Source organism: Anomalospiza imberbis, chromosome 11, assembly GCF_031753505.1.
Source record: "Anomalospiza imberbis isolate Cuckoo-Finch-1a 21T00152 chromosome 11, ASM3175350v1, whole genome shotgun sequence".
In the NCBI taxonomy this organism is placed as follows: Eukaryota; Metazoa; Chordata; class Aves; order Passeriformes; family Viduidae; genus Anomalospiza; species Anomalospiza imberbis.
This window is the reverse complement of record NC_089691.1, coordinates 18,865,684-18,888,084: the sequence shown is the minus strand read 5'-3', so window position 1 is coordinate 18,888,084 and position 22,401 is coordinate 18,865,684. Positions and strand designations below refer to the sequence as shown.

Genomic DNA, 22,401 nt, shown 5'->3' with positions numbered 1-22,401 from the left:
AAATAGCATTCTTCTGGTTCCTCACATCCATCCCAGCCCAAATGCAAACACTTCAGCACATTGTTGGCAAAGTGAGTAGACCCAACAGAATGGGGAGGAGGTTTGGTTTCTGTAGCTCTTACTGGATTAAAAATTAAAACAGTGGAATAATCTGGGAGTCTCAGAGCACTCTGCCTTGAGGCCTTTCATAACAGCAGTGCCCCTCAGGAGGAAGGATTACAAACTGATGGGAGGAAATCATCAGAAGGAGAGCGGTGTTTGGCAAGGCTGCTCATGATCGATGCCGGGCCGCCAAGGGCAGGGAGCTTTGGAGGGTCTTGTAGGCTACGGAGATACCAGGCGGTGTCGCCATGAAGATTAGTGTTAACAGCTAATAAACAGGGAAAAGCAGAGGAAAAAAACCCGTGAACACAGGGGGAAAAGGGCTGTCTTGATTAGTATTAAAAATGTTTTACATTCTGGAAAATTATAGCTTTGTTGGGGACCTCCTACTAAATTTATTTTTAACTGCTCTATTGAAAATTCTGTACCACTAGTCAACATTATCTCTCAGTTGCTCAGCACAGTGTTTCTTTATTAAAAGAAATAGGCATGAATATTTTTGACTGAAAAATTAATAGCTTTTGAATTCATACACAGCAGGTTTTCTTTTGCAAAGAAGTCCAATATCGCTGCACAGCACTTCTATAACCATTTATTTAGAGTCCAAGTCAAACCTTTGACAGCTAGAGCAGTGTTACAAGCCAACATAAAGAACTCCAAGATGTAAACCAACAATAGGCAGTCTGTGTGAGGTTTGCCATTGTCAAATACATAGATTGTTTGGATTAGTTTATGTAAATGTACTGTTGTATTACCCTTTGGAAAAAAAAAGATCACATTTGTGTATGAAAAGTGGTTTCGTTCACAGGCAGCATTATAAATTCCTTATCCTTTAACTTACATGTTAGAAGTAAAAATTGGTGCCTGACAGGCCTATATTGTGTGGCACTCTGTTGTTGGATTGAAACTGCCTTCTTTTCATTTATTGAAATATAGAAAAATTTATTATAGATACCATCTGATAAATCAGAAATTATTAAAATATGTATAGGTGAAGCATTTGAAAATTAATTATAAAATGTAGAAGTATAGTGTTTTGCATAAATTGTGCTTTCCCAGTGAAAAAAACACACAGGCATTGCACAGACTCTGCTAGACCCTCGTCCTTTTAACTCAGTGGGATAGGACTTTGGTAAAAAGATCTGATGACCATTATTGCACTGCAAAGTAGCTTTACATCCAGTAATTAATTTTTTTTCTGCCAACGTAACTAATGCAAGGTGTGTGTTAGAACTAATATATTACGGTGCTCCGGTGATTTTAAAGGAAAAAGCAACTGCAAATCCAAACATAGCAGTGAGTTGGGATTTAAAATTACAGCCTTTTCATGACTGAGGAAATGTTTTTATTCTGCTTAAAGGATCTTAATGCTTGTTTTAAACTATTTTGTTACTGGCAGGTAATAGAGTGTATGAACATCTATGTTAACCATGGGCCATGTGTAATCCATGCTGACCACTTGTGCCATCTTTGCCTTTTGGGCTTCAGACAGTAGTTGAGTGTGTGGTGTTGGACCACAGCCAAGTTCTTGAGGGTTGTGCATCAATTCAAAACTCGCCCAGCTCTGGGGAAGGGTTGCTTGTCTGATTTAGCCAGGTCCATCCATCCCATCCCCACCTTTGGGTGTCTTCAGCTGTTTGCAGTAATTTTGAGCTTGGGAGGGGTGGTGGAATGGCCCCTGCATTTCAGCCCACCAAGGCACCTGCTCAGTAAAGCTCTGTAGTCCTGCTAAAATCGATAAGATTTAAACACATTCCTGTGTGGAGTAGTGGTGATGGCCCAAATCATTGGCAGACTGCATGGGCATGGAGGTGCTGTCAGTGTCTGGTGCTGCTCCCCAGGGGCTGCTGGGCAGACATGAAGAGGTCTGGGATGCAGGGGAACATCCCAGGAGCTGGTGCAGTGCTCATGGTGACCTTTAAGAACACCCATCTTTATAATGAAAATGCTCAGTGGCAGCAGTTTAAAAGAAAACAGAGCTATCTCAGAGCTCAGCTCGTGGAGCAGGCAGCGTTGTTCCCATCCGTGCTACACGTGTTGTTTTGGTGGGACTGAGGGGCCTGAGCAGAGTGAGAACAAAGCCACGAGACAGAATAAGCTGTGACGTGTTTTGGTAAGGTGAACTTTTTTTCAAGGTGAAAAAACAGAACCACAACACAAAAGCCGGAACAGCGATTTCTCAAGAACTGTCATCCTGGTTTTGCTATTAAGGTACCCCCCCAGCATGCTGTTTTCATCAGTGTTAGCCATCAGCATAATAGGTTCAAATGGAAATGTGCTTTCTTCTGGGAGGATTAACTTGTGTCGAAGTTCATAGGAAGGGAAGGAGAAGGAAAAAGCATCAACCAACAAGTAATTCTTCATACTAGGTGCTATAAGTATCTTTTAAAAATAGACAGAAAACTTCTAAAGGCCCTTCTGGCACTCTAAATAAGACACACTGTTAGATATCCCTTCTTTAATGTATTTTTTTACCATAACCATAGCAGTTATGATTGTTTTGAAATACTGTTTTTAGCAACTGTAATAACAAAGCATTAAAAAAAAAAGTCTTTTAACTGTTGAGGTAATGACTGAGCATTTTAGCTGCTGTAGCCATACTTTATAGTTTGAAAAAATAACGATATGCAGCAATAAAGAGAGATTCTCAAGCACAACAAAAGCTGTTTTTATATACTGGTTTTCATTAAGTCTCACTCCTCAGCTTCAGTTTCCTTAGTATTCCTGCCAATAACAACACCTGCTAAGTGATTGCTGCCTGCCAGGCTCTGCATCCCATACACTGATGTGTCCAGGCTGAAACAGGGAGAGGAAGACACGGCACTGAACAAAGTTGTAGGCCCAGTATTCACTGTCTGTTTCTCACCCTCAATGTCAAGAAAAGGAATTTCTCCTCCAAAGTAACTCAGTCCCAGGAGCTCAGTGCAGATAAGTCCTCAGCCCCAGATGGGCCCAGAGCAGCAGCACCCATTGCAGGGGAGTCACTGGGTATGGCCTCACTGTGACCCTTAGAATCTTTTTTTTATTCCTCTTTTAAAAGAGTTTCAGTGGTATTTTATGTGCAGCCAGTATTGTCATGTAAAATATTTACACAAAAAGAAATCAGACTTAGTGCTAGTGGGAGAGCCACTAACTGGAAATCTGTTTTTTTAAACAGGGTAATAGCGTGGGTTGCCTCTGCCTTGTTTATATCTAAAGAAAAAAAGCAAATGACTCAGTTTTCACCTTTAATAGGGAGACATGACTATTTCTTGAGAGGGAAGGTTAATAATAAAGTTCTAAGCAGGATATTGAACGCTGAAACAATTATGGGAGTTATGAATGATCAAGTCAAAACAGTATGAGGAAATATTCTCAAAATCCAAAACTGAACAAAGCAATCAACAAAGTTCAGTGATTTAATTTGCAGAATTTTAGGACTTAACAACTGTTGTGAGATTTGATGTGTGTTCTGTTGGGTTTTTTTTTTTTGTGTTTTTTTCTCTAATTATTATTTTTGGGTTTAGTTGTTTTTTAAAGGCTGGAGGAAATCCTCTCTCCCCCATTCCCAGGAATATATTACAAAAACATTTTAACTCCTTGGTGTAGGGGTGAGCTCTGAGTGCCCACATTAGTGCAGTGCAAGAGTTCTTGCTTGTTGAAGTGCTCACTCTGTGGCTTGGGCTCCCTCCCCTCTGCCAGCAGTGATACTCATCCAAAAATTACGGTATGTGGGAAACAGCCTGTGTACAAAATACCAATGCGAACAACTTTTCTAATCATAGTAACTTGTTTTTAAATAGCAAATGCAAACAGGGAGAAACCATGTAGAGTTTCCATCAGGAAGGGAAGCCCTCCCAGCCCAGTCCCTCCCTGATCTTTGCCCTGCACAGTCATCCTCGGCCGTTTCCACATTTCTAATTGACGCCAATATTAACATTTAATAGTTTACCGTTCAGATTAATAATTCAAGATGGCAACAAAACCAACACCATTCATAATTTGTTATTCTGCTCTAATTCACAACCGATTTTTCAGCCTTGGCGCTATCGATGCAACAAAGAAAGCAGCAGCAAAAGGCTGTGGAGGGAGTGCAGCCCTCTCCTCCCTCACCCTGGCTCAGGTTTGAGGAACCCAGCTGGAAGAGGAGAGTGTCATCAAATAAAACACGGAAAACGGAAAAACTTCACTAGCGATGGACAAGGTCGTGTTTCATTAACTTGTTGGTTCAGGCTCACAAATGGTCGTCGGAGGTGAAACGCGGCAGACTCGCTGCGTTCCAGCTTTTTGTTCTCTCTTTCCTCACAGACTGCAGTCATGTTTAATTTGGAAACTGGGCTCCTTTGGCAAATTAGCAATTAGAACAATTTTGTGGGAATATGTATATGTGTCATTAGGTTTCCTGCAAATTAATAGCGAGAGCAGAGGTCAGGCAGAAATTTTCCACTTGACTGCAGCTCCTCTGTTGAGATTTGGCACTTTGTTTTGGAACGGCCACAGCTGCTCAAAGCCACAGTCTTCCTTTAGGAACTGTCTTTTAATTAGTTTACCTCATAGCCATTATTACAAATATTACTGCCTCCCCTCCTTGAAATAAAATTACTGTTTCTACAAAATATTCCGGTGACATCTTGCACCACTGCACATTGATGGTGGGGTCACTTGGATGCAGCGTTTAATCATTAGATCACCTCCATAAGCATCTCCTAATTAGAGTCCTTACAATACAATTTTATCTGGTAATTAGCTGAGATTGGCTGCTTCCTCTGTAGCTTATTAGTGGCAGCCCAGCAGTGGGTGTGAATCACAGTGTCATTTGTCAAGCCTGTTAAAGCCCCCCCCTTTCCTCGTCCTCTTCTGTGTTTATTCCTCGTCGCTACCTATGCTGTAAAACCTAAAGAAATTTGACTCAATTCAGATTCTTTAAGCAGGGAATGCTGACCTTTGTGGATCCTTTCTCAAGCTTCCCTAGTAGAAACAGATTAAATGTTAAGTTTCTACATGCTGAAAAAGGAAGGGGGCTCTTTTGAAATGGAGTAGTTGGGAGCCATAATGATGAAGCAAGAGCAGTGATCTTTCCAACGGGAGGGCCCGGCTGCCTAGCCTGCACTGAGAAGGGCACTTAAAATTGATGCAGATTTCCTCACAGTTATTGGACTGTTAAAATGTCCATTTAGAAACTGAGATAAAATACAGTAGATTTAATTTCATGGTGAGACCTGTCAGTTGCACTATTATTATCATCACTGGTCCTTTTATCATATGTAATAGATGGATAACAGGGAGACATTACTATATATATGTCCCTAATCAGTGTCCTTAAATCAGGCCAGTCAGCGAGCAGACTGGGTGGCACTTGGTGGCAATGCGTGGCACCAGGGGAGTTGAAACCTCCAGACTGCAGGTAGTGGTTCATGCTAGAGCTGGGATCAATACCTGCATTTCACCACCTTCACCATCCCTCTCTGTGTTCATGTTCCCTGGCTTTGCCACAAAGTGTTAAATATTTCCCACTGGAAGGCAAGGAGTCATTTGTAAGCACCTGCAGGGAAAGGTGGGTGTTTGCAATTCTGCTGCTCACCACCTCCTTCCCTTGGAGCAGCATCTGGGCTGTGCCAGGAGTTTGTGGCTGGGGCTTCCCTCGGCTCCTTCTCACTGTCAGGAAGGACAAGCAATCACAATTTATCTTCCCTCAGCTAAGCCCTTTCTGTGGGCAATGGGCTTTTTGTGTTGGTATCCTCTCTGTAATACTACAGCTCTTTATTTTCCACTACCTTTGTTTTGGATAAATCCTATTATTTTTTAAAAGAAACGTTATTTGTGGTTATTAACTCATGTGAGGGATGCTAATAGGAGTTTTCCTATCTGGTTACTTTCATACAAGGAAAATTAATACAGTGGATAAACATGAGATTTTGGGGGCATAGCTGCATCGTGTGCCTTGCCTTCATCTCAGAAGGTTTAATGTCTAGCAAAAAAGGAATTTTAATCATGAACAAAAGTTGTAAAATTCTGGCCCTGTTAAATTCAGTAGGACTTTTGCTACTGACTTCAGTGAGGTCAGGATTTCACCAATATTATTTGTAAAACCACCTAAGGGAAGGAAGTGTGGAAGCAGTCAAAGAGCCCTTTTCTTGGTCTTCTTCTGTGATGTTGTAGTTAAGGGATTGGATTGTTTGTTTAAAACACTTTAGCAGCAGCAACGTATTGGGATGGGGCATCATCTTTCAAAGGACATTGTAGGGCAGAAAGAAAGGGTTGAGGAGGAATGTGGATGCTGGTTATATAAATAGGTTGTGTATCGAAAACAGTCGGGTTGGAGCTGTGTTTGATACCCAATCCTGGAGGCAGGTGTGTTTTACAGCCTGCTGTGGCACGCTGCCACACCAGTGGGGCCAGGCTTCGTGCAGGTAACACCAATGCCTTCCATCCTAGGAGGGGAAAAACAGAGCAGTGCCACTTGTGCTGGGCTGAATGCTCACAGTATTTCATGCACTGTGATTAATTAAATTATTCCAGTGTTAACCTACTCGGGGCTTTGCTTTTAAAATGGATGAACAGAGAGGGGAAAAAAAAGAAAATCCAAAATGCTGAAGAGAGGAGATTGTGTTTCTTCCTAGCATGTCCCTAGGAAAGTCTTGTCTTTTATTTTAAGCCTGATGCCTTCAATGAAATATCCAGGAAGACTGATTAGAAGCCATGCATAATGATAGCATGGAAATCAGAGAGGTGTGGGGTTTAGACTGTGAAACAATGAAACTTGAAGTAAAATATTAAAATGATCATGTACTGTGTGAGACCTTCTATTCAGGTTTAGATAAAAAATCATTATTTGTTCTTTAGGCAGCAGGCTATGTTCCTCTGATTTTTAAACCTATTTGGAAATGTATATATGTAATTATTATTTATTTCCCTTTGCTGGCTCTTAACAGAGACATTAAAGCAGCACTTTGTGCTGAAGCTGCAGTGTCTGCTCATAACTGAGGGACACTCCAGTATCGAGGGTTTCCTCTGCAGCCCTTAACCATCCAGAAATGCTGTTTGTAACGACCCCCTCGTCCTTCCCTCCGCAGCTGAATCTGGTATCGAGCGTCACGCTTTCCAAGACCGCGTCCGAGGCGTCTCCGCAGAGTTTACCTCATACTCCCACCACCCCGACTGCGCCCATCACTCCCGTCACGCAGGGACCGTCGGTCATCACTACCACAAGCATGCACAACGTCGGACCCATCCGGAGGCGGTACTCGGACAAGTACAACGTCCCCATCTCTTCAGGTAAAGAGCGGCTCTGCTGGCACAGTTCCCCTGTGTTCGCCCGCGGCCCGGCGGCGTCGGGCTGTGATGATAACAGAACAACTGCTCTTATTTAGCAGATATTGCCCAGAACCAAGAATTTTATAAGAACGCAGAAGTTAGACCACCATTCACGTATGCATCTTTAATTAGACAGGTAAGCTGAGCCAAACACATGTGTCTGGATTAGAAAAAAAGTATATCTTCCTATATGTGCTGGATTAAATAGATTTTCAAACCTTTGGTATGTAAGCGTGCTCAAATGCTCAAACCTTTACTATAAGGGTTTTTAGAACTGCAATATATAACATAATTGCTTTTGATTAAGTATTACAATACGATGTGATTATTAGGAAATTCATTTCACACAACAGTGAAAATGAGCCTGTTTAAAGATGGCAAGTCAATTATCACAAGCTACAGTAATCTCTGATCCCTAGAATTAATCTGAGCTCTAAATAATTACTGAGCTTTAATCAGCTAGTGAAATGTTTTGCATTTCTCTTTGATTCTGCTTTATGAATGACTAATAAATTAATATTTCTGTAAGGAAACAGAAATAAAAACTCAAAACAATTAGATAATTCCATTTTGAATTTTGCCATTGAACTGTTAAATACAGCCATTAATCTTAGTTCATATTGTGAAAACCCTCCTTTCGATTTCTTGCTCCAAATCTCTTCTTTTTCATTCTTCCTTTCTTCCCTTTTTTTGTATCTGGCAAAGTAAAACTGTGAGTGTGTTTTGTGCTGGTAACTGATCTTGCAATCGCTTTGCTCCACAAGGCCATCCTGGAATCTCCTGAAAAACAGCTAACACTAAACGAAATCTACAACTGGTTCACGCGAATGTTCGCCTACTTCCGACGCAACGCGGCGACGTGGAAGGTAAGGCTGAGCCCACCTCCTGCCTTTGCTCTCTGCCATCTACAGAACAGACCTTGCTGATGACATAAATTGTCCCGACGTGGGGACATGAAAAATTTAGATCGGCAGTTGTGACATGCGCCGGGTGCCTTATCTGCAGGAACAATTTGATATTTGGCAGAAAAAATTCCTCTGCCTTTGAAAACCACTAATTGAATCCCCATTATTGGCTTTTATGTTCTGTGATTATGCCATGAGTTCCTCTGTGTGGTTGCTACGAGCAGGGAAACTCAGGCTCTTCAGCCAGAACATATTAGAAAATTGAAAAAAAAAAAGGAGGTAAAGTTCTCATGACAGTAGAAGATATACTGTTCATCTTTTTAGCTATGCAGGTTTTAATCACAACAATCATTTTTTTCCCTAGGATCTATAGATCAGTGGATTTCTTTCCTCAGTCGATTGACTCTTAACTACATAAACAGCTGTTAAAAACTTCCTCTCTGTTTTTTTTAATCACACAGCAGAAGCTTATTGAATTTAATATGCAAGAAGCAAGCTCCTCAATAAGAAATGACTTTAACAGAAATAAACATGGGGTTTTGCATTTTGCAATTTCCTTTGATAACTGTCACACATACTGTTAGAGGAGAGGTTTGGGGAGTTAACTTTATTCTGTATTTTGGGGGGCCACTCTTTCACTTCAAATGCAGCACTTTAATAGTCATATTGACTTCTGAATCCAGAGCAATCACAAACGAATGATTCGAATAACTGGATGTTGTGTTGCTGTAAAAACTGTACCCTGGTGCTTGGAATCTCTCTTAATCCAGACAGCACTGTTGTTCTCAAACAACTTCAGTTGACCAGGTAGTATGAATAGGTCCCATACATGCTGTTCCATCAGCTCTTTCTGTTTTTCCTGTCCCAGCCTGCATTTAAGATTAATTCCTTCAGTGGATGGAGCTAAAAATGGTCCTTGGAAGTTAGCTTGGTTTTTAGTGGCATGGTTTTCGTGTCATTCAGACCCCAGCACAACTTTGTACATTTTCAGCCGTGGTCTAGAAGCTCTTAACTTCAGGAAAACTTTCTATGATTGCTGCTTTGATTCTTCCCTGCAGTTGGAAAACATGAGCAGTGTTCAACTTTGCAGCTTCCTTACTATCCAGAAAGGAAATTAACTTTCCCTGATTTAAGATCCTTTTAGACCTGCCTGTCTTTGGCTGCTGGAGTGCTTCCAGTAGGGCTTTTCAGCAGCTGCAGGTGTGGGTGCTAAAGTAAAAATCCTATTTAGTTCCAGCAGCAAAGGGAAGTGGAGGGAGGAGTGGAAGAAGGCAGCAGGCAGTCCTGGCTGTATCTCCTGTGAGCCTAGTTTTGGGAATTAGCTTTTGGCATCCCAAAAAATCCAGTCCCAGAGCCAGAGCAGATACAGAAGAGCAGCAGAGAGGCTGAGCTGCAGATTCTCAGGCTTGTGGAAGGGCACTGTGTGTCCCAGGGAGGCAGGTGCCATTTGGAGACCCATCCTTGGACACCTTGACCTTCTGTAGGTGTCCAGGTCCTGCCTCATATAACAGGACAGAAAAACTTCACCCCCACATCCACCAGCACCAGCAAAATGGACAACTGGTTGGAGTAGTGCAGGTTTTTGTGCTGGAGACTGCTCAGATTTCTGCTAGCCCCCCGGAACAGCAGGGATGAAAATGTAGCTCTGGATTGGCATGATGGGAAGCCCACGGGGTGCAGAACAAGCACAAGGGGCTAATTGCAGAATCAGAATAATTTGAATATATATGTGCTGATTTGTGCTCACCTTCAGCTAATGCTTAGGGGGCATTTGAGTCACTGTTCCCCAAGTTTAGGGTCAGGGTTTGGTATGGACAAGCTTCCCTGAGCCCTATTTCAAAAACACAGAAAAGTGCAAGAATAAAGACCTTTAAAAACTAAACCTCTTTACCAAAATGCAGTATGGCAGAGCCTGAGCAGTTATTAAAATAACAAACCCTTTCATTTACTACATTCAAGCATGTTCAGGGTAATTTTTCTGCAGAAGTGGCTTGCATACAAATATTTTTAACAAGGTAAATATATAATCTTACAATAATAGCTCCTAATTTTTCTGTTAAGCTGATTGCTGGTGCAGCACTGTGAACTGGTTCTGACAGGTCAGAGGCAATGTCTGTTTGCTTTTATTTTTTGGAGTAATTTGCTGGCACAGAGTCACAGCCATGAGGCACAGGCTGCAGGTGTGGCTCTGACACGTTGGGGTATTGTTCACATAAAACTGTTAGATAGCAAGTATCCAGAGGCAGGGGAAACACAACAATTTTTTTTCTGGCATGAACTCCTTAAATAAGTGATCACATGGAAAATAGAAAATGAGGGCAACACTTCATGGATGTCTTGTAAATATTCAACTTCTCTGTCTCAACATATCCAGCAAGAGCCTGTCCCACAGCCTTAACCATCAGTTGCAAATGGACTTCAAGAGAACAAGAACAGTCTGTAAAGTATTTATCCAACATTAAATTTATTTAAAGAAAAACATAAATATTCCTGCTCAACCCTGTCTTTAGAGACTATTTACAAACTCGGAGGACTCCCTTTGCTGGGCTTTGCCGTGTGCGTTTGATCAACTGCTGTATGAACCACAAGATCAGCTTTCACTGGGGGAAATAGTGTTATTATTCTTACATTTTGCTCCAGACTTGACAGTGTTCCCATTTTCACAGGAAACTGCCTGAGTTACCCAGATGTGGGCCAGCAGCCCTGTGTCGGGTTGCACTAGTGCAGCACCCACCAGCAGTTGCTGAGCTGGCTGATTTCAGCTCGTAAGGTGTGGGGCGTTTACATGTTTTTCCTCCACCTCAAAGTCAGGGATTTTGCCAAAAATGTCAACAGTACTGAAATCTGGAAGAGGTGGGAGGGGGAAAAAAAACATTAAAAAATAAGAGGAGAAAGAAGAAAATAAGGGCCGAAGGAAGCAGGCCTGATGGACAGGTTGACTTTCTGCTAGATTTCTTCCTTGCTGAGAGGAAAAGCATATTTAAGGTTTATTTTTGCACCAGTTCAGAAGCAGATCGATGTGAAAAAGCTGAAGTGCCTGGATCAGGCACCTGCAGCCAGAGGAGATGTGTTTGCACTCAAGCATCTGCTGAGCAAAGGCAGTTCAAGCCCCAAATCTTCCACTGCTACCACGATGGGAGTGTGGGGACTGCACTAGGCATGGCAGGGAGTTGGGGAGGGAGCAGAAGACTCTTTGTGTTCCCCTCCCAGCACACACACCACCGCCTCCTGATTTACATGACAAATGCTCTGTGCTACCCTTTGTTTGCACAGTGATTTAGACATTCACTGCTAGAGCTCCCTTTCCCCATCCAGACCCTGTGTTCATGAAAAAAAAAAAAGAAGAGGATGATGTCGGAAGGAAAAAAAAATTGTCGTCTCCTGGTTGCCTAGACCCAGGCCATGTGTTTGGCTGGCTTTGTGCCTGCTAACGAGTCAACCAGATTGACTGAATCAATGGTGCCAGTGAGGATGGAGATTGTTCGCCTGCAGATTTTCAGTAAATAGCTTCTTCTGTTTTTCCTGTTTCCCAAGCCCCTTTCAGCGGTGCTGGGAACAAGCTCCATGTACAAATTCCTGTGAATTTCATGCACAATGCCTTTGTAGAATCATGGAGTCTTTTATGTTGGAAAAAACCTTTAAGACCATTGGGTCCAGCTGTTGTTGCATGGTATTTGCTCAGGAAACTCCTGAAGTGGGGACGAAGCATAGCACTCCATTTGAGGAGTAACAAGGCTCTCGGCACCCTGGAGCAGGGACAGAAAAGCCAAGAGCTTGCCATGCCTTAGTGAGGTGCCTCGTTGTGTCTCAGCACGTTGGAGGGGTTGGCCGTGCTCATCCTTCCCAACATGGAGCTGCAGGGTGGACATTCAGGCACTGGATGCCATGAGCACGGGTCCCTCTGGGTGATGAGCTGTGGGGATATTATCACTTTGTTTCAGAGAGTTCTCCTCATGTTTTCACTTGGCAGAGGCTCAGATCAGTCACTACAGTAGTCTGCCAGAAATAGGAGCCAACTTCCATATAAGAGCAAGCCGTGGAGGCAGGAGTTGGTGCCGGCCGGCCGGTGGGGTGCTGCCGAGCCCCCGGCCCGCGCTGTGGGTGTGGAGGGAGGTCCAGCACCTGAATCACATTAGCCCAGCTGTGGGAAACCACAGCAACACCAGCTCCTGTGCCTCACAGCTAAATCCAGTTGACTGTACTTACATAAAATCTTTTCTGTTCTTTCTAACTGCTTTCTTTTCCAGGAGGGGAGAAATTTCTCTTTGCAGGGCGTATATATATTTGTTTTGAAAAAGTCTAAGCAATGTTCCTCTTGTGTTCTGTATGAAATGTGCTGTATTCTACAACATGCATGCTTAAAATTGTGGCTGTTCTCAGTCACTCTGGGGATAATTGATAAGAATAACGTGAATTTTTAATCTTGGGTTTAAGCTTTCATATTTATTTTGTCTTTGCAAAATAAGATGTAAAGAGCCGGGGAAAGCGAGAGGGCGCGGGGAGGGGAAGGGGCTTAACATTGCAAAATGAGAACTGTCAAGCTGACTGTGCTGCTGCTGTTCTTGGACAATGATGAGCATTTTCTCATAGAAGGTTTTTGAATGTTTTCTCTTTTATACTTGCTGCAGAATGCAGTGCGTCATAATCTTAGTCTTCACAAGTGTTTTGTGCGAGTAGAAAACGTTAAAGGGGCAGTATGGACAGTGGATGAACTAGAGTTCCAAAAACGAAGGCCACAAAAGATCAGTGGGTATGTCCACCATGTTTGAACTTCTTAGCCTAGCTCGGATCATGCTTACAGTTTAACGTAGAGGCTTTTGGCTGCTAGCTGGTGTTAGACCAACCACAGGTGGTTTCGCATTGTCTCAGTTAAGGGAAACCAAGACAAACATCTCATCACTACTGTTTGTATGCCCACCAGTACCCTGACCCTGCTTGCTTGGTGTTTGTTGCATCACATGCTAGTAGCTTTTAGGTGGCAATGCATATTAACCCTCACAAACCATTTGCTTATGCTTATTGCATTTTATTTTCTTTTTCCTTTTCCCTGTATTTGATGTCTGTTCTGTCCCCGATCCCGTGTCCCTTTGTTTCCACTTCATCTCCTTTGCTGCTGCTCTTGTCCCAGGGTGCCATTCGCACCAACCTCTCACTGCATAAGTGCTTTATCAGAGTAGAGGATGAGTTTGGGTCCTTTTGGACTGTTGATGATGAAGAGTTTAAACGTGGCCGTCATATTCAACGAGGCCGTCCTCGAAAATACTGCCCTGATGAAAACTTTGGCGAGCTTGTTGCACAGTAAGAGCTTTTACTTGCTTTAATTTTTTTTTTCTGCTGTTGCTTTGCTTTGCATGATTTACCCATCTCATGTAGACTTGCATTTCACAAAATAGTGTCATCACCTTTGCTGCTAAAGAAACTAAATTTTTGGTTGTTATGTGTATTTTGTGTGTCCTACTCTGATAATCCAAATGCCTGTAGTAAAAACTCTACTCTGACATGTTTGTTAAAGCATTTATTTATAGAGCAAAGTAGACTAAGATAATTATCCACGCTAGCACAGATACACTGCTGTAGACGTGTCAGGAAGACAGATATATGCCAGGAAAGGTTTCAGATAAGTTTTAATTCTGATATTTTCCTTTGCTTTATATTGTATGCTTTGTTTTGCAACTCCTAATCAGAAAAAATAAGGTACTTACAAGACAGAAATGCTGAATTCACTTTAAAGAGTTTGAAAATGCAGTGAGACCAGCTGTAAAGATTATCAACAGGCCATTGTGTGCCTACAACAACCACGCACCAATATTCCTGGGCTTCCCAGAGGGGTTTTCTTTGACCTTTACTCGAAGGCCATCTCTCCTGGACAACTGATCCTTGCTGGTCCCTGTGCAAGGAGCTCAGTTAAGACTCTGCTCACCATAATTTATTCCCACGTGAATAAAATTAAAATAAAAACATGCCCAGTGAGTGATCAAACTTTTGGGGGCTATTTCGCATGGGCATTTTTTCTGCCTAATTTCTATTTCATGATTTTTAAATTTTTTTTAATCTCCTGATGGAACCAGTGATAATGTGGTGCCTCCTAAAGAGAGAACCTATGTGATCCCATTCCTTTATCTCAAATCGGGCCCCTTATGTAAAGGTGACAAAAATAAGAGTCCAAAATAGCACACCAGAATATTTTTTACTAAAAACGGCCTTCAGGGCAGCGTGGTGCTTTCTGCCTGCCCTTGAGCCTCCATGCCCACGGGCTGCTTGGGGTGATGGTGTGGATAGCCCTCACAGTGGCCATTGGCATGGGAGGAAGTAACGTGGAGCAAATAAATCCTCTCTCATCGTGGTGCCTCCCTCCATTGGGAGAGACTCCCTCCCCTCCACTGGGAGACACTCCGCTGCCAGCGACTTGGAGAGTCATTTGGATGAAGCAGAGTTTAAAATGTCCCGTGATGCTTTTGATCATTGCCTCCTCACGATGGACCTTCACATGGTAACGGGCTCCCAGACACGACGAAAATCGGAGAATTTCTCCTGAGCACAGCTAAAGTGAGCAGAGATGCCAAGATGTGCCACTAACGCAGGGTAGTAGAACACATGGCGAGGTAACGTCAAGAGATAATGATGTTCCTTATTTAGTAAAGGCAAATATGATAACCATAGCCGAAAACTCAGATATTTTCTTTAAATTAAAAAAAAAAAAAAAAAAAAAAAAAAAAGAGAAACTAAAGAGAACTCGTGTGGAAAACCAGTCTCAGCTCTAGTTTTCTGGTGGGGGAGGAAGCATTACGTGCTTGAAACGCTGGCACAGAAGTTGGTTGCATTTAACTCTCCTTTTTATGTTTTTCTTATGCAGTAACCCTTCTCTTATTAAAAACATACAGACCAGCCACACCTACTGCACACCTCTCAATGCTGCTTTACAGGTAAGATTAATGACTGTAGCAAATATGCAACAGAGGCGTGTGTCTTCCCCACTCATTTCAAAATATATTAGCCTTGCTCTAATTAGATATTAAATTTTAATTCCGTTAAACTTTTTTCTTAAGTGCATAAAGCATCATAGTCCCTGGAGGCAAACACATATCAGGCTGCTTCAGCATTAGCTAGATGCTTAGCATTTTGAATATTGTGGCAAAAAAATTAAAAGTTCACTTATTAATATTTATCAGCAGTATCATAATTTCCATCCTCTTATTTCAGAATTTCACTTGAGGCAAAAATACCACAAGTGTAATTACTCTAGCACAGCTATTAATGTGCTGAATGATAGGATACTGTGGCACGTGACCTTCTATTGTTCATGGCTTTAAAGAGAAAGCAGATCATTTTTCCCTCTTTTCTTTTAAGGGCTATTTTTGCATATCTTCCTATTGTTGGTAAAAAATAAACGGTGCAATTCCTATAGAAAATAAAAGATAATTTTTATTGGTTTAAACTGTAAACGTAAGACAAAAATCCATTTTTTTCACAATGCAAAAATACACAAAGTGTGGGTGCAGAATTAATAACATGCAGCCTAAAAATATCCGTGTTTTCAGCCCTTTTTCCTGTGCCCTTCTTCCCCTTTCAATAAATTCTGAGTCAATCTCAAAAACCCCAGGTAAAGCCAGTGTTTGCTGTAAACCAAAGATGCAAATGCATTACCATGCCCTGATTTGTCATGGGGTCTATGTGTTTGTGTTGGGGTTCAAACCGGGTTTATATGTTACGAATTAATCCAGGAGGCAACACCATGCATGGTTGCACCCCAGGTGGTTCTTGGGGTCACTTCTCTAGAAGTTCACTGATGGCCGTGGGTATTTGCTTAGGCGGTCATGTTTTGTGGAAGGTTTAGCAGATTTCTCTTTTCAGAACCAAGAAGCAAATTATTAGGAGGAAAATGATGTTTCTCCTTTCTTCTAATTTTTTTAAGTTTATGCAGTAACTCCTGCCCAGGAAAGCATGTTTAAATGAAGCAACTGTAAATACCATTCATTAGTAACTTATTTTCCCTTGAGTCTTGTGAAGTGTGATTTTTAAAGACTGCTTTGTCTCCTGAATAGTATTAAGATTACAAGCACATTTTACATTCATGAGGCTGAAAGGCAAAAATGAAATGATCCTGCATTTCTTCACATTGTTAACTATGTGACTAATTTCAATTAATATGCTTATCATATGGAACTGTTCGTGTTTTATTTCTGAAACACGTGTCGTTGTCGTCATCTCCATCCATTCTTGTCTTTCATGATAACCTCCAAACTGTTTCCATTCCCCACTTTTCCTGAGAGAGCCACGTCCTTGTGCCCCCTCATAGCTGAGCTGGTGGAGAGAGGAGCCTGGGCCAGATTTGCTGCCACTGTCCTCACCCCTCTAATAAATGGGGATGAATAATAACCATTGCACTGAGGCAGGTCCTCTTTTACGGTGAAAATACACCAGCAGATTCCACACTTCTCTCCCTGCCATTGCATTTTGGAGGCAAAATACCAGTGGGGTCTCTGGGGCTGTAGAGGGTCTGGGCAAATAATGCAGGTGGCCACTGCCATGTGGGCAGTTTGGACCTCACTTGGGCAGCCAATTCCTCTGTGACACAAGGCTGCCTCACCTGCCAGGGCCTACTTCCAGTTAATAATGGATGAGCAGTGTTCCCCCAGTTTCTGTGGGCTCTGGGAAGGCCTGCTGCTTGCACGTCCCCGTGAGCACTGTGGGGTCTGCACAGTAGGCTGTGTGCTGCCGGCATGGCAGGCTGTGGTTTCTTTTCCTGTGGGGTGGTAGAGCCTCCCCTCTCCTTCACCCAGACCCTGCTGACATCTCCTCTGTCTGTTTTCCCTCGTGGCCAGGGAGAAGAAGCAGCTCTCTCCCCCCTCTGTCTGTGGAAGGTATGGGGACTCCAGCTCTCACCAGTTCTCTCTTTTGCCAGTGGGTCAACAGGGGCTCCCAAAAGACCCCTCCCCTATTACTGTCTTCCTAGCAGATACTCCTTGTGTCCCACCTCTCCCCCAGTGAATTGCTTCACTGCAATTACAAGTTCTCACTGTGGGTGAAGAACTTGAGTCATTATTTTGCCAAGTGCAGGAAATGTGAACCATTCTTTGCATCCCCTAATCACAATGAGTTTGCCGGTTGTTGAATCAAGAAGATAAAAATAATCCTCCCCGTTAGAATAGCTTTTGTAATCACGTGTGACACATAGGGCTGCACATGGAGAGGTCAGCGTAAGGAAGAATAAAAGGGGCTGTGCTTCTGGAGATGCTGCAGTGAGGGCTGGTCCTGCCCTCCTTTCCCATCCCATCTCCCCCCACCCTTTCTCTGGCTCTGCTTGCCTGGGTCAAACTGCTGGCTGGCAGCAAGCAAGGAGTTTGTCCCACGAATTAGGAGCAGGCAAAAGCATTTGGTGAGGAGTGTGTTCACATGGATTCTCCTCCCACGGGCCAGGTTTGCATCATGCAGACCCAGCCTGATGGATTTTTTTTGCTTGGCTGCTGCAGCCAGCTGACCTCTCCCCAGAGCAGGTCAAGTGCTGCCGAGCCAGCGTCTGTGGCTGCCCAGCACTGACACGGCTCGGGGAGCCACGGATGATGTCAGCCAGATCTGGCTGGGATGGGTGAAATGGTTAAATGTCCTTCCAGTCCCCGGGCGCTACAGCCTTGGAAAGCTGTGCCTCCCATCCCGTGCCTCCCTGCCGTTCCAGTGCCTCGCATCCTCACCAAACTCTGGGCTCCTCCAGGGCTTGGGGTTTCTGCGTTCCCACCACTGCTGTGCCGGGCTGGGACTGTGCTGTCAACATGAGCTAATGCTGACACACAGTAAATATTAGCAGGCAGAACGGTGGGAATCAGAAGGAAAATATTTAACAGTTCATTCTCTTCCTACAAAGATTTCCATTTAGAAAGTTAACTCCAGTGTGCCGCTGCACAGTTTCCTTAGAACAAAGGGAAAAATCAAAATAAAATAGTCAGATCTGTAACAGCTAAGGTAAGAATTGAGTTGCTGAGGTTTAAAAAATTCCACATGGAGCGGTTCACCTCTCAGGTAGATTGGTGCAGCTCTGATCCAGTTAGCACTGATGGAAGCCTCACACATGTCCTAAGGAAAACCAAACTCCATGATTCTGCACTCCTGCTTGGTTCCCGCTCACTCCAGTGGGAAGGAGTGAGTTATCAGCTGAGCCAGTTCCAGTTTTTTTCCCCATTTCATTAGAAACAAAGCCCAAACCTAAGCCACAAAAAATACCCCAAAGCCCGAAACATAATTTCATGAAGCAAAAATAGGGAAAATACATCTTTTCTTTTCCAGGGTGTGTAATTCCAAATAGGGAATGGAAGGCTCCATCCTCTTATAAGCCAATACAGCTATGAATCCTTAAACCCAGATCTAAACGATGTTAAATTTCCCCTGATGGAACCAGGGTAATACCTATCAGAAAGTACAATATTTAAAAGAACCTATAATTGCAAATCATGTAAATGTGGAGAATGTTTTGGAATGAGTGAGTGTGTTGTGCAGTGTATAAAAACGTTAGTAATGGCTCTTCATGGATTTGTTTGTGTCCTTGGCAGGCTTCAATGGCTGAGAACAGTATACCTCTATACACTACTGCTTCCATGGGAAATCCCACTCTGGGCAATTTAGCCAGTGCGATGAGGGAAGAGCTCAATGGTGCAATGGAGCATACGAACAGTAACGGGAGTGACAGCAGTCCAGGACGTTCCCCTATGCAAGCAATGTAAGTATGGCAGAGGCACGTGCTGGCTCTAGGTCTTGTCCTAGCAAGGGTGACTCTGGAGACTCCTGGCTCCTTCCTGAGCTTCATGGATGGAGAAGCAAGAGCAGACATCTGCCTCCATCTGGGAACGTGCGTAAAGTGGTTTGAACATAAAAGAGGCATTTACCAGTATCCGTATAAAACTGATCAGCTCAATCCTGTCCAAGAAGGACACAGGGCTTATAAAATTGTTCGCTTGTTTGCACTTCTCTTCTTTAAACCTTGCAAAACCTCATAGGCAGCTGTGTTTCATGGAGAAAACCCGTGATTTCTCTCCCCTTTGGTTTGCGCGATGAGCACGGCCCGTGGGGCAGAGCTGGGAAATAGGTTTGTTTGGCGAGTCAAAAAAAACCCACTCAACACAAAACGGTCTTGCTAAGCATTAACGTGAAGGTCTGTGTGATTTATAGATTGCTCTTAAAATATCAAAAGGAGAATTAATAGGGGCATTATAGCAACAGACGGCAGCGTAATGAGCGCGTCTATAACCGCATGAAGCGACGGGGTCTCGCCTGCCCTGCTCAACGTGAGCGGCACCCGGGCAGCGGGCGGGCGCAGGAAAGGGTAAGGCAGGAAGGGTGTGCTGCCCCGATGGGTGTGTGCGGTATTTATGGGGTGACGGAGTGAGTTTGCAAAGCTGTAAACTCCCCCCTCCCCTCACATCACACGCCGGGTAATTGGCGGCTGGTGAGGAAGCCGGAGTTTACGAATCCTGTCGTTCCCGAAAGCTCGGCGGAGCAGTTGGGTACCTGTGAGTGACCGTGCTGCCCGTCTTCCCCCTGCTCCTTAAAACAGCCTGTAAAATTACTGGCTGGCTTGCCAGGGCTCACATTACACATTAAAAAGAGAACTAATTTGTAGTCTTCTACTTCAAAGTAATTTGAATAAGGGATTTACAAAAGTAAGTCTAAATCAAAAAGCAGAAAAAACATTAACCTAATACCACGGTAATTAGTTGTGAAACTAATTAGCATTTAATGGCAAAAAAGTTTCCCACCTGCATAATATGTTGTCAGAGGGGAGGGGGCACGAAGGAATCTGAGGCTCTGGGTACTTTGATATTGCAGTGTTTTAAATCAGTGCACAAAGTGCTTTGAAAAAAAAAATCTTTAAAGACGGCAACATTCATTTTTAATTAATAATTAATTTAAACATTGTCTTTTACCATTTACTTCAAAACATTCAAATAATGTGTTTAGCTTTTCCAGTGATTGTTTGTGCAGTATTAATTATCTCTCCCAAAGTAACGGTGCATGACACACTTTCCGTCTCTCACAGACGGATTCATCTCCAGGCAGTTTTAGTCACAATTTGTTATCCTCTGCCTGTGACCACGCAGGGCCAGCGTGAAGGAGGAGTGGAGGGACATGCCTTTTCTCAAGAAACAAGACTTCTCCCAAGGGTTTCTCCTGGCCTAACAGACAAGGATGAACGTTTATGATGTTGAGTTAATCCAAGTAATTATTTTTTTGCAAGTTCAAGGCTAGTGCAGTTCATGCACTTCTCATTTCACCTAAGGTTTCCTTGTCTTTGAAAAGACTGTGAGGAGGGAAAAATAACCGAGTTGAAACAGGCTAGGACATCTTCCAGAACTGTGCATAGCTGTGGCCTTTGTTGCACTTAATAATCATCTCTTAGCACATTGATACCAAGGTGAGGGGCACAGAACAAATAGTGGAGAGAGAGGAGGTCGGGGGGAGTGATGCCTCATTTTCATTATTCACCAGAAAATCCAATTTTCTGTTGTAATATGGAAATGATTGTTTCCTGAGTGTTTTCATTTTCTCAGAATTGATAATATATGTGTTCTCTGCTGAACATTTCTTTTTTGCTTAAGTAAAATGTGGCCGGGTGATGTTCCAATACCAGCCTCGGAGCTTCCCCATTATAATGGTGTTTCTAAGTAGTTTGAAGGGATCTAAAGCCAGAACACCATTCACACGTCATAGGGTTTACCCTGTTTACTAAATAAAATCATGAGTCAACAGCGACTCTACTGTGCAGTTTACAGACGCTGGGAAACCTTTTTGTTTTCCATGTTCCTGCTTTGTTAACAACATGTTCATTTTTTTTCTCAGAACAGATTTCCTTGTCATAATGCAAAATATTTTTTAAACAATTTCAGTGTATTAGAAGAAATCAAGTTTTAAACTTCATTGTAAGGTTTAAAGGACCTTGTTAACATGACAGCTAAGAAGTCTAACACTTTAGCTGAAGTCTTATTACCGCTCATTCGTTTCCTTTTTATGACACATTGAACCACAGCTAGGGTGGGTTTTTTTCCCCTTCTCTCTCCCTCCTTTTGAAACACTAGAAAGTAGTCGCATAATTACAGCTTGGGGACATAACACTTTCATCCTGATATGCTCCAAAGGTAGCCACAAAGCAAACTACTCCATGCTGTGTGCACCACCAGAACTCAGTGGCTTTAAACAACAGTCAGCTTTATTAAAAACTCCTCTGTTCCCAGAGTGGACAAACAAAAGAATTACTCAGATGTGAAAAGAAGGGGAATCTGTGTTCAGCAAGGTTATTTATTGTTAACCCCTTCTGGAGTCCCAGGCATCTACTTAAAAGGAAAGTGCTGAATTTCTGCTGCTGTGAAAACAGAAATGGGAAACCCTTTCTTTTCTTTGCCTTCTTTCCCCCTCCCCTTTCTTTTTCTTGTCACTTAACCCAGCATTTACCTTTTCTGTAATTCAGCAGACTGAATTCTTCAGTCTCTAAAGGAAGTTTTCCTTCCCCATTTTGAGGATTTGGTGAGGTGGCAAATAGAAATTAAGACTTAACTTGAGAGGAAATGAAAGTCTCCCTTTGCCTTCAAGATTATTTAAGCTTATTTATTTCAGTTGCTCAGAAATGTTTGAGAAAAATCACAGATTCAGGAAGGTTTCCTCCTCACGTGCCATTTTGTGGTTACATCTGACAGAATACACAAGGAGTTGGAATTTTTTGGCATTGTTTTCCTTATAGCTCTCTCTCAGGGGGTTGTGTTACCCAGATAACCGTCTCATTTAGGGGATGGAGGTTTTGCCAAGCTCACTGTCTGATGTTTGTGCAACACGTGAGGTGCTGGGGGAGGCTGGTGTGACTGCTTCCTGTGGCTTTGTGGCCCTCTCTGGCTTTGTCTCACCCAGGGTTGTGCAGAGCTTTTCATAACTTCTGTTGCTTCTCACACCTCAAGTTTTATTTTTTGACCTCTGGGAATCACACCAAACCTCAAAGAGAACCTCAGTTAAAACCACCTGGTTTCACCTGGTTTCATAACAAAACCAGAAGAGGGGCAGAGTTTGCTTTGGAAAGGTTTGGGGACCCTTGAATGAGCTTTCAGAGCACTTAGAGTGGTTTTGAGCA

General features: G+C 42.9%; 1 protein-coding gene across 29 annotated transcripts in view; it reads left to right on the top strand.

Moving 5' to 3' along the window:
* Positions 1 to 22,401, top strand: part of FOXP1 (forkhead box P1) — a 379,700-nt gene that overhangs the window by 349,680 nt on the left and 7,619 nt on the right. For 20 of the 29 annotated variants that reach the window (XM_068202259.1, XM_068202261.1, XM_068202260.1 and 17 more), the window contains 7 exons: positions 7,155 to 7,356; positions 7,452 to 7,531; positions 8,160 to 8,261; positions 13,429 to 13,598; positions 15,154 to 15,223; positions 17,123 to 17,161; positions 18,842 to 19,008. In XM_068202259.1, the coding sequence (XP_068058360.1) occupies positions 7,155 to 7,356; positions 7,452 to 7,531; positions 8,160 to 8,261; positions 13,429 to 13,598; positions 15,154 to 15,223; positions 17,123 to 17,161; positions 18,842 to 19,008 (830 nt within the window). Of the gene's footprint in view, positions 1 to 7,154; positions 7,357 to 7,451; positions 7,532 to 8,159; positions 8,262 to 12,928; positions 13,051 to 13,428; positions 13,599 to 15,153; positions 15,224 to 17,122; positions 17,162 to 18,841; positions 19,009 to 22,401 lie in introns of those variants that run through there. The other 9 variants (XM_068202277.1, XM_068202283.1, XM_068202272.1 and 6 more) reach the window with 8 other exon arrangements.